Source organism: Drosophila elegans, unplaced genomic scaffold (assembly GCF_018152505.1).
Source record: "Drosophila elegans isolate 14027-0461.03 unplaced genomic scaffold, ASM1815250v1 contig_476, whole genome shotgun sequence".
NCBI lineage: Eukaryota > Metazoa > Arthropoda > Insecta > Diptera > Drosophilidae > Drosophila > Drosophila elegans.
The window spans coordinates 21,957,782-21,973,250 of record NW_024545863.1 but is presented as its reverse complement, the minus strand read 5'-3'; the positions used below and the strand labels follow the sequence as shown (position 1 = coordinate 21,973,250).

The 15,469-nt window shown below is 49.1% G+C and overlaps 1 protein-coding gene across 8 annotated transcripts in view; it reads right to left on the bottom strand.

Moving 5' to 3' along the window:
* Positions 1-15,469, bottom strand: part of LOC108147162 (serine/threonine-protein kinase Doa) — a 34,720-nt gene that overhangs the window by 6,613 nt on the left and 12,638 nt on the right. For 3 of the 8 annotated variants that reach the window (XM_017273492.2, XM_017273490.2, XM_017273491.2), the window contains one exon: positions 14,988-15,192. In XM_017273492.2, coding sequence (XP_017128981.1) covers positions 14,988-15,192 — 205 coding nt within the window. Of the gene's footprint in view, positions 1-112; positions 615-2,401; positions 3,846-4,466; positions 8,184-8,364; positions 12,331-14,987; positions 15,193-15,469 lie in introns of those variants that run through there. The other 5 variants (XM_017273487.2, XM_017273493.2, XM_041709596.1 and 2 more) reach the window with 5 other exon arrangements.

Below are 15,469 nucleotides of genomic sequence, written 5' to 3'. Positions count from 1 at the left end.
CTCATTTTGGGATCTCAATCTGGGTATGGGTCTGGTTCTGGTTCTGGGTCTCCGTTGGTTTGCACACCGCTCGTTTTTTTGGCTGGCATTGTTTGGTTTGAAAGATACTAACATCGTCTAGGTCGCGGTCACGTCTTCCGCCTCCCAATCCTCGAATGAGTGGCTTATAGTAGCCGCCCACGGGACTCAAGTGGGTGCGCAGTCTGTCCAGGGCGTTGGCTGTGGTGGAGCTCTTCTGGTAGCGACCCATCAAGGCGGCACTGCTGCTGCTCCCGCTGCTGCTGGGATGGTAGCCCAATCCTGTGGTGCTTCCCAGGCCTCCGCCAGCATAGTAGCGTCTGTGGCGATCGCCCATTTCGCGATCGCGATCTCGTTCCCGTTCCCGCTCCCGTTCCCTTTCCCGCTCCCTTTCCCCTTCCGGATGTCTCCGGCTGGCCGAAGATTTGTCCGAACTGCGGCGACGTTTGCTCTGCTTTTGGCTTTGATTACTGGATCCACCTTTTCCTTTACTATTATTATTATTATTATTATTATTATTGCTGTCATTCGTTGGGGTCCTGGAGTGGCTGCGTCGGGGATCGGAGTCTTTGGGATCCTCGGCTATGGCTGCCGCACTTGAAAGAGAAGCCCAACAAAACAATGAGTTGTGGTGGTGGGTATTCGAATCAATTTTTTTTGTTCTTATTTGTCGATCTGGGTGCGTTTATCCGCGCGGTTCGCGACGAACGACAGACGGGACGCGCTGCCACGACACGGACCAAAATTTAACTGAGGAAAACTTTGGGAAAATTTTCGGAAAATTCGTGTGACGACGGCAGATGAGGCGAAGACCGGAGTAGATGAAGGAAATAATGCTGCTGCGGGCGGCAGCCAGAAAATATTGAGGAATCGTTTTTATTTTTGTGAAAAGTGTGAAAATATTGCGCACTGGCCAGAGCGAGAGGGGACGAGAGCGTGCGAGCGAGAGCGGGAGAGCAGCAAATAACAAATGTAGACGAGTGGGCGTATGGGCGGTATGGGAGATAGTATATTGGATGCGATTCGCTTCGTAGGGGAGAATGCTTCTTTTGTCTGCCAGCAGCTGGGCGTTTTAAAACGCACGCGAAGCGCACGCTTCACCGGAATGCATTTCACTTTGTAACTTGTGCAATTACACTTTTGTATTTCCGTCAGGTTAGCAGCAAAACCGGGAAATGATCGAAAGTCTTCGCGGAAAAAGCCTTGAACTCTCGCCGACAAAACAACAAGTCAACAAGAAGAACAATAAAGTTGCTGCTGCTGCTGCTGGTTGAGCGGAAAAGAAATGAAAAGAACAAAGCGAAACATTTTACGTTTTATTTTAAACGTGCTCGCATATAAATAATAAAGAAGCAATTGCAGTTAAACAAAGACTAGCGAAAAAGAGAGATCGCATACTTTATAGTCATGCGTAATGAGGAAGAAATCGGCAGACATAAAGTAGAACTAGAGAATTTATTTGGTATTCCCCGCAGACAGCTGAAGAGAAATTTGAGGAATTCAGCCAATAAAGAGAATCACTCAGAGAATGCAGACAGCTGTGAGAAAGCTTTTGGGGAAAACAAGCTTTTTTGTGCAACCAAAAGTTTTTGGCGAAAATATTGAACTTTTGTTGGCCCTATAAGAAAACGTAAATTTTGGTAAACATTTCGAGGTTTTCTGGAAATGCAAGTAACCAGATTTGCCCTTAAAGCAAAGTCCTAAAGCAACTATCTTCCCCTTCACTTTCAACGTATTAATCACCCAAGCGATTACTGACACTTTAGGATTGACAATTAGAGGCATTAAGTGCAAATAAGACTGCCTGTGGAGCTCTGTTAAACTCTATTTGATTTATGACTGGCAATCAAAAGTGATAAATCAAATTTCGACTGCTGCAGGCAGGCAGGCAGTACTCAAATCTTTTCACCCCTGGCAATCATTCACGATTTATGGCCAACACGAAGAGATTTTCACACTTTTCAAGATCGTCGCACTACCACTGGAAGTTCAACTGACGAGTTCAACGCGATTCAAAACGCACTCGTACCGTCGTTTACATAATTGGCCTTCTTCTCGTTGGCCAAAAGGCGGCAGTTGGCCGAGAGATGGGAAATGCAATATACGAAACGAAGAAATGATCCGATCGCGAGATACTTTCGACCGCGGAGTGACGCGCTGCAACTAAACTCGCAATTACGCGCTGACCACTCTGCTTAAATCAACGCCACAGGCAGAGAATAAAATCCCGAGGCGAGTGGAAATGAAAATAGAGGGAAAGAAAAGCAGTGAGCGAGTTTTGACCGAGTTTTTCGTTTGACGAAAGGCGACGAAAGTAAAAGAAGGCACGCAAAATTAAAAATAAATTATAAATCTTTTGCTTGATTTCTTTTGCATCGATTACCGATTGCGTTGTTGCTGCTGTTGCTGTTTCTGCTGTTGTTGCTGTTGCTGCTGCTGTTTATTATCGGGTCGTTCGCTTGGATTGCGTCGAAAGCGCTGCAGCAGACTGTTGCAGCTTTCAGAGAGCAGCTGCGTGACGCTGGCGGCGGTGGCGCTGCGCATGTACCGCCGCTGCGGACGACGCTGTACCGCCTCCGCGTCAGCTGTTTTCCCATTTTCACCGACCGCCGCCGCCGTTGCCGTTGCCGCTGTTGGCAATATCTTTTCGCTTTTTTCACGATGAAAACGATTCAGAAATGTGGCCATTTCTTGGCTTTTTCGAATCTCAGATCTCCTCCTCTGCGGTCGCTTTCGCGTGGGTCTCGTCTGCTATGACGATGACGACAATCGGATAATACTTAACGCCTTTAAGGGGCTGGTTGTGGGTGGGTGGGTGTTTCTGTCCGCCTTTTGAATTTTTGGCGGATACGGAGGATCGTGCTCTTCCGACTTGGTCTATTTCATTAATTGTACTGATTTCTGGTATTTGTTGGGAGCATGATTTTGTTGTAGACAAAAAAAATAGAAATGTATTTATTGTACGTTCTCAGAGTGGCAATATGTACGTAGAGATCTAATATAGACAGAGCGTATTTATGTGTAAAAATAATTGAAATTGTAAGAGATTCGGCAGCTTCGACGGAAATAGACACACACAACAAAGGCAGCTTGCAGTCGCCCCCGCCATTGCGACAAATTCAAATTTGATGTTCCATCAAAACTGCACTTTAGATCCCCTTTCGTTCACATTCACGCACTTAGAGCCATCCAATAATGGATTTGAATTTCGTTTCCTTTCCGATTTCCCAGGCAATTTCACAGTGCGCTCCCGATTGCCTGCGTATTGGTCGAAACAAACAAACCGAAATCAGCGCAACATGAACGAAAGCGCACGCCACAAATACTAATTATAAAGATTGAAAATATCGGCGGTGTCGAAAAGACCGAGCACAGAGCACGTCCATAAGATCCGCGGGAGAGCTGAACTAACTGAGTGTGCGCCTCTTCCCGTTGCCATTGCTATTATTGTTTGCTGCGACCGAAAGAAGCCAAAAAACTAACAGCAAAAGAGCCATGAATTGAGGTGTTATTATGTACCCTAATCATGGGAGGATAATAATCCCAAAAATGATAACCACTGATCGTTGAGGAACATGGCAAAATATTGTTATACTTGTAGTCAATCAAAACATTAAGTTCATGGAAAGGGCATAAGGAGTTCGCCCAGAGCGAGGGTATTCAGTAGTCGAGTCAGTCTCCGGATCGATCAGTCATTTCAGTCGGAGAGCGCGAGAGCAGGTCTTGGGGGAACATATTTTTAGACATTCGTATCTGCTGAACCACTCCGTGCTGTTTAGTGTTTTTTAATTATTAAAACAATTACATTGAGGTCGCAGTTTGGCATTAAATTATTTAAACAAATTAAATTCTTGGAAGCTGTTAGAAAATATGAAAAAACTACAAAATGTTTAAGAGCTGCAATCAAGTAAAAAACACACATAAATTAAGTAGCCAAAGATTATTTATAGCGCTCGTCCCGCTGAGGAAATTGACATTGAATTTCCCGCAGTCTTCGGTCGATTGTGCAATGTTGTCGATGTCGACAAGTGCAAGAGCCTGCCAAGAGGCCAAGAGATCGGTGCAGACGCCAAGGGGATCGCGTTTGTAAGGTTGGAGGTAAGCAATAATGTGTTTCTGTTCTTGGGAACGCTTCACACTTGAAACGCCACCGAAAGTACACAGGAAGTACAAACTTGGGGGCCAGCGAAAAAGTAGCAAAGTGGCAAAGCGAGGGCAACTAGAGAAACAGAAACAGGGGGGCAATGGCAATCGCCATCGTCATCATCGTCTTCGTCGGAGGCCTTTTGGAGCCCAACAACGATGAGTCAGCCGGCTATTTTGGGGAAAACTTTCTTTGGAAGCGGTAGCATGTTGTTAGTGGGCATTTGGGCATATTTTTCAAACACATGTGCAACACGAACACGAACGAACACAAGACAAAAATAAGTTTGACGAATAGAATCTACCTCGATGAAATGCAGTCCCAATGCGGACTTGGACATTTCATTCTGCTGCTGCTGCTGTTGTTGATGTGGTTGGTGTTGCTGGCTTGAGTGATTGAATATGACAGAATTGCTTTGTTGTAGCTGCGACTGCTGCTGTTGCTGCTGTTGTTGTGGTTGCTGCGGTTGCATGTTCGATGACGATGATGCCGGCGACGCGTAAAACAATTGCGTATTTGTATTTGGATCGTATTGAAGCCCAGCGGCACCGCCACCTCCACCTCCAGCGGAAGCATTCAGAAACTGCGTATGCGGATGCGGTTGCTGCTGTTGCTGTTGCTGCTGGTACTTGACCGGCTGCATCTGATTCGGCTTGGGATAGGCATACGGATCGAAGGTCTGCAGCGGCTTGCGCTCTGGCTGCTTGGGCAAATTATAATAATTCCTACTCATCATGCCCAGCCCAAAGTTGGAATGCTGCGGGTGTTGATGTTGCTGTTGTTGCTGCTGCTGATGTTGCTGGTGGAACTGCAGGGCTGTAGGCCTCTGGGCGGAACTGAAGGAGGCTGAATGCGTCAGTGGGGCACCGGTGCGGGGATAGCCCATCTTGGATTGCGGCTGGGGCGCCTGGTAGCCGTACATCTGGGGCATCATTCCGGGCGGCTGGTGCTGCAGCGGCTGGCCAAACTTGTTCTCCTTGTTAGTGTTCTTCTGCAGAAACATGGCCAGTCCCGATTTGGGCGCCTGCTTGGGCACATGCGAGGAGGAGTACGACTGTTGCAGCTTGTGGGGCAGATGCTGTTGCTGCTGGGCAGACATTTGCTGCTGCTGCTGTTGCTGCTGCATGAAGGGATCACTTGCTCCATTCATTGCCGAACATGCAAAGCTATTCCAGTTCAGGAAGGGTCGCTTGTGTTGCGGATATTGCTGCTGTTCCTGGTGTTGTTGCTGCTGTTGCTGCTGATTTTGTTGCTGCTGCTGTTGCTGCTGCTGCTGCAACAATCGCTGATAGCCACCCATGGGCAGCTGTGAGGTAGAGTTCGACTTTCCTATGGGATAGCAAATCCTTTGTTGCTGCTGCTGCTGCTGATGGTGCTGTTGTTGGAGCAGCGGCTTCTGCGGATCGTAGAGCTGCACTGGCACGGGGATCTGAGAATCACCCACATACTTGCCGGTGCTGCTGCTGCTGTTCGTGGGGCCTTCGACTGCAGTCTTCGGGTCTTTGTGCTCCCCTGTCAGCGACTGCGACATGATTGCATTATTATTGCTTTTGCTGTTGTTGCTGGTCTTCAACTTTAGCATGTCGTTCAGGCATTTTTCTAGCTTGTTGTCGACATCTTTCTGGCGCTTTGTGGCCGCTGACGACGATGACGATGTTGGCACCTCCAAGTTGGCAGCCATCGCCGCCACCGCTGCGCCACTTTGTTGCTGCTGTTGCTGCTGCTGCTGTTGGTGGTGGTCGCTTGGTGTTGCGGCTGCAGTTGGTGTTGGTGTGGCTGCTGACGCTGTGGTTGTGGCCGTGTTGGTGGGGGCAATGTGGAACGATGAGGTAAACTTGGAGAGCTGCGGCAGGTGAGTGGTGCAACAGTTGGTCACCGTAAAGCTGCTCGTGCTTATCGTGCTGTTGCTCTTCTCCGACTTGCGCTCTAGAGAGGCGGAATCCCCTGGGCCGGACTCCTCGATGGGCGCCACGTGTTGCGGTTGCGGCAGGGGCTGTTGATGCTGCTGCTGCGCATGGCTGGACTCCTGCGGCCGACGGAAGAAGGCGGCTGCACAGCGAGGCGATGGGACACAGGAACTGCTGGAGCTTTTCAAAACTCCACTGGGTTTGCTGACAGTCGGTGGAGCAGCAGTCTTAGGTGGCTCTTTGGATGGAGCTTCCTTGCGCGGTTGCGTCATCAGTATCGCAGAGTTCGAGGTGCTCCTGCTCAACGAGGGCAGATTCTTCATGTAGCAGGGTATGTGGGTGCGACTGGAAGTCCTCAACAGAGGAGCTGATGCCATGGGTTGACCACCACCACCACCTGGCACATGCGTCATGGAAACGCTCTTAGGCAGCACCTGTTGCTGCTGCGCTGGCGGTTGCTGCTTCACCGGCACTCTGCTCACGAAACTCGTGCCCGCCGAAGGAGATTGCTCGTTGCAGATCAGCTTGTAGAGATCGTCCTTGGTCACCGCCTGACGCACTTTGAGATCCAGGTGCGACAGCGAGGCGTTCTTCTGCAGCTTGTGGTGTGGATAATGCTGACCGACCTGCGGCTGCTGAGGTCGCTGCAGCTCCTTCTGCGCCGCCTCCGCCACTGTGGGATCGAATATGGCCAGTTTCTTGGCCGTCTTGGCATCCACTTTAAAGGGCTGCCCGGCATCGCCCAGTTGCGCACCGCAGATCTTCTCGTAGTTCCAGAAGGTGCGCTTGGGTGTCTGACGCTTCTGTGAACTCGTAAGATTCTCGCTCCAGAATTCGTTCATCAACTGTTTGTTGAGCGACAGATTGGAACCACTTTGCAATCCATTCTTTGCGGGTAGCGGACGCAAGGGTGTCGGCGCACTAAGCGGCATATTCGAGCTGGAAATGCTGCGCTGCAGTTTTGGTTCGCCTCCCGACTGCGAGAATATGGAGGGATATGCCATGCGCGGGGCAGCTCCTCTACTGCTAGTTGAGTGGTTTTGGGCAAAGTTGATTGAAGAAGACTTGGATAGACCGGAGGAGCCGGTAGGCTGGACTCCTGACCCTGGCGCTGCCTTCGTCACGGACTGCTGCGAATTGGACTTGGCCAGCGGCTGTTGCTGGCGCTTGATCCGGTCGTAGAGATCTTCGCATTCCTGGAACTCCTGGTGCAGCTTCCTGTCCAGCTCGCTGTAGTCGGGCAAACTCTTCAGATACTTGTTCATCATCTCGATCTCGGCATCGTAGAAGTTCGCATCCAACTTGGCGCTGTTTGTGGCTGCGGCCGACTTCACCTCCAGCTCCTGTTGCTGTTGCAGCAACTTGTCCAGACTGATCTCTTTGGACGGAGCAGAAGGTTTATTGGCATTGGCATTCTTTGGAGCCCGACATGGCACTGGCGGTGGTGGCGATGATGAAGGTGAACTGGAGGAAGACAGCGATATACTCGAAGCCGGACTCGAGGCGATGGTGGCCATGAGACGAGAAGGCAGCGCTGCTGCCGAGGCACTACTGATGGTTCCCGTGGCCGCATTGTACGCAAGCGGATGGTGCTTCCGCGGGAGCGGAGGCGTGGACTTGGGACTCGCCGGCAGCAGAGGTGGACGGCTTTTGCGGATGGCCAAGGGCGATGATATGGGTGAACGCACGGCACATTTGCTCTCCGGGATGCTGGAAGACAGCACCGAGGCGAATTGCGGGGAGACCACCTGGAAGAATTGCTGACCACTGGCCGGCGGCGGCGTTGGTTTCTGCATGGCTGGCTGGGATTCCTCTTTGGTTCTCAGAATCGGCGACGCTGCGACGGCGGCGGAGGAGGAGGAAACCGTTGGAGGCACTGTATTAGCTGACTTGCCGGCATCTTCACTCATCTATAGGAAACGATCGCGCACTGGAAACCGTTTGGGTTCTTCGAATTAGAGATCCGATTTCAGTCGAATCTCTTGATTCAGATTGTTTTTGCAAATTTGATTCAGCAGCTGAGTCGCGATTTTCTGACTAGTGATATGTGTGGTGTGCGTTTAAGTTTTAATTTTAATCGAATACAAAAAAAAAAAAATCTTACCACTTCCTGTTTTAAGAAACCTATAACTAAAGCTAGCTGGAAGTGTTCCTAATATCGAGGTAAATTCTATACAACAGATTTCGAACAGAACACAGAAGGAAGGAGACAACAAACACCAGACGAGCTATAGACACCACAGAGCGATCACCAACACGACGAGGACGTGAATGTGGACGTGGACGACGACCAACCTGCAGATACTGCTCCGGTATCTTACTGTTCTTCGGCACTATGATCTTCTTGATGATGATGATCTTGTCGCCCTCGATCTTGGTAATTGTAATGGGCACGCCGGGCATGGGACGCTGCGGCTTGACGGGCACTGGTTGCCTGGGTGCGGTGCGGACTACTTGAGGTCCGGTGAGGATGCCACCGGGACTTGGCTTGACAGCTGGAGGAGCAGGCTTGGGTTTCGGTTTCTTGTCGGGCACATGTTCCTTGTGGTCGCTGCGCACAATGGAGAAGTGGTACAGTGGCTTATCGTCGTCCAGAATGCTCTTCTGGGGCACTACTTTCTTCTCCACTCTACGCAAAACGACTCCCAGCATGGGCGACTCCTTGGGCTTAATGGTTATGGATCCACTGGGCGCGGTCACTCGCTTTAAGCTCACTCCCAGATTGGTGCCCACTGGCGGCGGTGTCTTGGTGCGATGCACCATTTTTCCGGTGGGTATCTCACGGTAACCATCGTCCATTCGCCCCCGCCGCTGCTCCTCTTCCAGCTGTTGCTGAACCTTTGGATCGGGATCCGTATGCAGAGATGGCTCGGGTGCCACCAAAGGCGAGGGTCCGGGGAAGAGCGAGGTGAGACTGCTACGCCGGCGATTCATTACATTCGGAGCTGATACCGTCTTGGCAAGGGGAAACTTGGTCGACTGTGGAGCGGCGGTCGCAGGTGGTTCCACCCCAGAGGCACTGGAGGTGCTGCCACGTCGACTGGCTGCCTTGCTGGGCTGTCGTGAGCCTGAAGCCGAGGCACTGACGCTGGCAGACTCCAGACTGCTCATGCTCGCCGAACTCTGGAGGCGATCGGGAGCAGCGCTTCGTTCGTGATTGCGGTCTGGCGAAATGGATCGCTCGCGCTCGCGGCTGCGATTGCGGGAACGGGCACTGCGGGCAGCCCGCTGCATTCGCAGCAGCTCAATGGAGTCGGCCAGGTGGGAGGTGCTCTTCTTGGGCGGGGAGTCATCCTTGGATAAGGCCTTGGGCTGCGATAAGCTAAGCAGGTGCATCTCCATGGCATCATCGATGTTGCCGGGCAGCGATGCAACGCGCTCCCTTGGTCCTGAGTTGGTGGGCAGAGAACCTTTGGCCACCTCCTCCTCCTCATCCTCATCCTCATCTTCCTCCTCCTCTTCATCTTGCTTATTCTGTTGCTCTTCCTCCTCCTTCTGCCTGCGCTTCTCGCTCTCCATCACCCGCTGCAACTGGGCCTGCACCTCGAGGGCAGCACGTGCCCTTGCCTTGGACTCGGCCTCGCGGGCCTGGCGCAACTGTTCCTGGGCGATGGCTCGAGCTTCCGCCTCCGCCTGGGCCCGAGTTCTGGCCTCTGCTTCGGCGGCGGCTGCTGCCCGTAGAGCGGCCAAATCCGTGGCCGTCATCTGCTTAATGCTCAGGCGGCGCTCCGTGTTGAGAATCAACTCCACCTTGGTGCTGGCGCCCTCCGGCTTCTGGGCCGTGAGATCCGGACAGCCGAGGGCGATCAGTTCGCTGAGTTCGTTGGACATTCCGCAGGCTGGGTGATTGGTGATTGTGTCTCCGTGTCCTAGTCAGTGTGCTTTCTGGGTCCCAGTGGGAAAAAAGTACTCGGTTATCTAACAATGCACTGGCGACTCCCGCGAATTGCTTTGGGTTCGACTAGCTGGGCGAGACTCGCGCGGCTGACAGTGCTGGCCGCAAAGGAAACCTGCACTAGATCGGATCAGTTCGTATTGTTTCTGTTCGGATTGGATCGGATCGGATAGGAACGGAACAATCGATCGCACGCTCAATGTCAATGTCTCATTGGGATTTTGGCAAATGGCCGGCGGCGACTTGACTTACTAATTGAACCAATGGTCGTCATTCGACCAAAGACTTTTCCTTTTGGCGCCCATATACATCCGACTTATATGTGGTTGTAGTACAAGCATATAGCACCCCCAATTTGTTTTGGTATATAGAGCATATACAAATTACAAATCGTAAACAGCAATGAGCTCATAGATCGCGGCGCCGCCTCCTCGAAACACCTCCTTCTACCCCTTTGCGATTCTAGCCAAAAGACCTGCACCTTGCCCTAGATATATTGCGATGTGAACATATGAATATGCCTGGAGAAATCGTTTTGGCTGATGTGTGATATCTCGATGGGGTTCATTGGGCGTCTCTTTCCCTGCCTTTCTGTGTTCCGTTCGAAATCTGTTCTTATTTTTAACAAATAGACGACGACGCACGTAAATTTGCGCAGTCGGGCGTTATACCTAGTACACAGCGTACGTGTGACGCTGGTGCCTGTACAGTGAAACCTCGGCCGGGGCGTAGATGCATCGCAAATTGAATTCACAGACCTCGTTTAACAGATTCATCTCTGATCTCCGATAATCACATTCGACTTGATTACATTTTTAATTCGCTTCAGTTTTCCATTAATTTTCACATCTTCGTTGATCTCTGGCTTAGCTTTCACTGTATCGGACACACACATACAACCGCACATGCGTGTTGGAAAAACTAAGGGGAAAAGTTTTCCACCCCAGTTGACTTTTATTTTGGCTCGCATCATATGGCCAAAATTGTATCATGTACAAGTTTGTGTCTTGGATTTTCGCCATGAGTTTGTTGTGGCAACTAAATATAAATGCAAGCCTTACGAAAATAGCTTTCGAAAAGTATAGAAAACGCCAGCTAAGCGGAAAGTTGAGGATGGAGGGCAGCAGAAGGAGGCGCCGCAGCGGCGGAGATCAACATGATGATGATGTGGCAGCCTGATGAATAATCCCCGCCGATCTGTGGCGCACATATAGATATAGTTCGTATCTATGTGGCACACACACTAACGGACACACACGTGTGTGCTCCATTTGTTAGTTTTGAGTTTTTGTTTTGATTTGCTTGGCCGCTGCGTTGTCTTCTTCTCCTTCGCCTCCGAGTGCACAGAAAAAAAAATATTGATATATTCATTCATTAATGTGTACCTAACATAAAAAAGTGACAAAATTAAATTAAGTTTATTAATTTCCTTCTTCAGAAGGTTAAGTTTACTTTTACATCAATAAGACCTAACTCATTACATTTTAACTTTACATCTTCGATGATTGCAAATAAAATGTACTTAATTGTGTGCCTTAGTTCTCAACCAGTCTTAATTTCTGTCTGTGTATGAGTGACTGTTGCACTAGGCTCCTCTATCCATCCGCTATGTCTATTAAAAATATCTTTCGTCTCGGTAATTGCAAGCTTGATGGAAAAGTGCAAAGTTCACTATCAACTTTTTGGACGTTTTACAGCTGCTAGGCTGGTTGGCGGCTGGCTCTTATCCCATTTAATATAATTCCGAATTATTTACTCGCCACCGTTGGCGGGGGGTCAATAAAACAGTTTGGCTCTGGTATCTTGCATCGTGTTTTGTTTAAACAAATTCAGACCGACGAATATCGCGCACATCTTAACACTCTTTTTGTTTTGTTTGAGGTTTTTTGTATTCGACAATTTTGTTCTTGCCGCTGGTACTGTTTTATTTTTAAAGCACTTAAATGTTCTTAGTCTTTGGTTTGTTTTTTGTTTTTTTTTTGGCTGATTATGTCACGGTGCCCAGCAATTGTTTTGGGATTGCGTTTGTTCTACCTTCCTCTCGGGCTAAAATGCGTTTCTATATTGCACAAACGCCCAGTATGTACCTCTAAATATTGTTCTATTCGATTATTTGGTGTTCCTGAGCCAACAAAAAAGAAGAGAAATCAAAAACACAAAAACCCACACACACACATATCGATAAACAAAGTGCGCGAAAGGAGGCGATCGATATAAGATCGTTGGGACTGACTGGGGGGAAAAAAGGGGCGCCGAGAAAGGGGGGGATCCCCGTACCGTTACACGACGAAGACGAAGCGACGACAACGCTGCTGGCGACGATATATAGTTTATATGGCAGCAGTGGCGGCGACACACAGCCAACAAACGAAGATTTCAATCTGTTTCGGTTTCCTCGAATTTGAAAATTCTCAGCCGAAAACTGCCCGAGGCAGAGAAGAGCGCGCTGACTTTCTGCGGCGCGTGTATTTATAATTTTCCAATGGTTTTAGAGCAAATGGCAAATAAACGGCCCAACAAGATGTTTTCCGCCGGATGAAGCTGCGCGCGCATCTCCGAGAAAAACCATCAGCTGTGCACCGCACCAAAGACCATGGTTCGAAGGGACATGCGCAGAGCACGCAGAGGAATCCCCAAGGCGTCGCTCTCAGAACCGATAAATAAATATATATAAAGGTGGTACACAGACGAGGAGAGTGGGCCCTGTGTAAATTCAGTGTATATAGCTGCGGTCAAAATAATAGCAATCCCAATCAATCATCTGCCTAGTATCACGACTTCCAAAAAGTTTGTCAAGATTTATTTTTTAATTATTATGAACTTGATATTAAATTATATTTACAGTACAAGTTTTAAGATTTGAAGGATACAAAATCTAAACAATATTTGTTAATTCATATATTCAATAGTCTCCAACGATTTTTAAGATATTCTTGAGCAGTGCTGTTATTTTGGTCTAAAATGTATGTCTCCATGTGGGAGCGCAAAAAAAAAGGTCCAACCATGCAAGACACAAGACAAGAGGAAAGATACTCGCCGACAGTCTCTGAATCTAAATAATTGTGACTCACTAGATAGTCGTCATTGTGGTCCACAAAGTACTCCTCGACGATCCAATTGTCGCCAGCGTACTTGTCCACGGGCATATCACAAAGGGCCACCAGATCGAAGTGGTTGCGCTGCCGCTTTAGCAGCAGGCAGCGGGTTATGGCCACGCTCTCTCCGTCGCCGAGGAAGCCCTCCTCCGGCTCCTCCAGATCCGACTCCAGACCACAGCCGCCATTCGCCGTCTTGTCCGCATGCCCGATGATGAGCTGCTGCTCCAACTGCCGAAAGTACTGAATCTTGGCGGCGCTGAATGATGACGCGGAGGGAATTCTATGCGAGTTACTCAGCCCACTTAATTGGCGGCGACATGGGCAACTGGCAAAGCTGGCGAGGAGCAGGCCGCATCATCAACGGCAGCAGCAGCGGCAGTATCTCATCACATCGCAACGCAACGCAGAGCAAGAGCAGAAAACTCTGGTCGCCGTCAACGAGTTAATGTCAAATGATCAATTGAACAAAAATAACTAGAGCAGCGGGGTGTGATGGACACGGGGGAAACTATTAAGAACCACCAACAGTGAATGGGAACTATAAAGATCTTGTTTAATTAAGAGCTGTTATTCATACTGCGAGATGGCACGAAGTTCGCATAGAAATTGCTTAATTTTCACAAATATATGGCCAAGGTTTCACTTAAGTGCTCTTTTTAGGTACCATTTTAGTACTGATGATTCTCGCTTTGGCAGTGTTTCCTTTTTTCGATTTCTTAATTCCAACTAAATTAATAGTTCCTAAAGTTAATTTGTTAAATTATGCTAATATTCAAAACGGCTACTGTGTCTTTTGTTTTATTTCAATTATTTTAAGGACAAGCCCTAATAAATAGCAAGTTTATAAGTACTAGCAAGCAAAGACTTGTTGATTGCTATATGAAATGAAGTCATACTTCCCCATGTTCTAATTAAAATTCCGAATTTCAACACACTTTAAAGGCCTTGCTCAACCAAGTTACTTTGCGCTAAGTACTATCTTATCAACGACCACATGCAACATACAACTCATGCTGCCCCTCGATTTCTCGAGTGCCCGGCCTCTTGAAGCCCTGAAACAATAATTTCCATATTCAGTTAAAGTCTCATTCCAGAGCACTGATTACAGCAAATACCTCATGTAATCACTGTACCACAAGACCAAGAACCAAAGCAATGTGACACATCTAACGACAAATTTAGCTCAACGCCGCAAAGATAAGACAGAGGAGAGCGAGCGATCGAGTGCGAACAATCGTGATAGCGCGATGGTCACTTCACCGATCCACTCGACTGGTAATCAAGAATCGGGGTTACAACAACATTCACATACATCTGTAGGGCGGGCGGGCAACATGTGAGCGATTGGGTTAGTCAAGAGGCGACAAACGATCAATGGATAACACAACATGCTGGCTGCGAAGGGACACGCTTACTAGATAATCGCTGTCGTGATCAGCAAAGTACTCGACCACTATCCAATCCTCGGTGTATTGCATAAAGCGCAGTGGACAGCTGGCCAAGATGAGGTCGCGACAGTGATCTACGACCGGTGGCGCTGGCAGGTCGCGCATCTTTATGTAGCACGGGATCTGGGAGCTCTCAAAGTCATTGGCCACCTGCTGCGACTTCTCAAGATACCGCTTGAAGAACAGCATGGCGGGGGATTGGACACAAGCGATTTTCTAGCACTTATCAATCGAGTAGCACAGCTTCTGGCAATGCACAGGGATATAGAAACGTACTGAAATCGGTCCAATGTAGTCGTATTAGTTGTATCTGTCCGTTCAATTTGTTCTTTTACCATTTTGTTTTGCTTTTAGCTTTCGTTTTTAGTTTGTAATTTTCTTTTGGTTTTCCCTTCTTTTTTTTTTTTTTTTTGTTGCCCTGCCTACAATTTTCACTTGTTTGCTATGTGTGGTGTGTATAAAATGAAAAGTTTTTACCTTAGCCTGCGACTGGCGGTTGTTGCGTCCGCTGTCGCGTTCGTCCTTGGCGCGATCACGATGCCGGCGGCGGGAGCTTGAGTGGGAGGTCTCATCCCTGTAGCGGTACTTGTGCTGCTGCCGCCGACTGGCGGCAGGCGACTTGCGATGCGAGCGCTTCGAGCGCTCCTTGCGTCGGCGGGATGAGTTGTTGCTGTCATCGAAACTGGAAAAAGAAAGGTGTTCGGTTAGTTTGAACTCGAGAGTTATTACCTAACCTAAGCAAGCGTGCAAGCGCACCCGGCGGATGAATGGCCGTCCTTGGAGCAACGCCCAGCCGCATGGACAACATGGAAAGCTACTTAGCTGCTCAGAAGCTCAGCTACTTAGCAGGTAAGCCGCTCCACGCTTGCCTTGCCTTGCCCCCGGATTCTTAAGCCAGGCGGTCGGCGATCTATTGAGAGACGTGTGTTGGCGAATCGGTTTTGCGTTACCAATCAAGT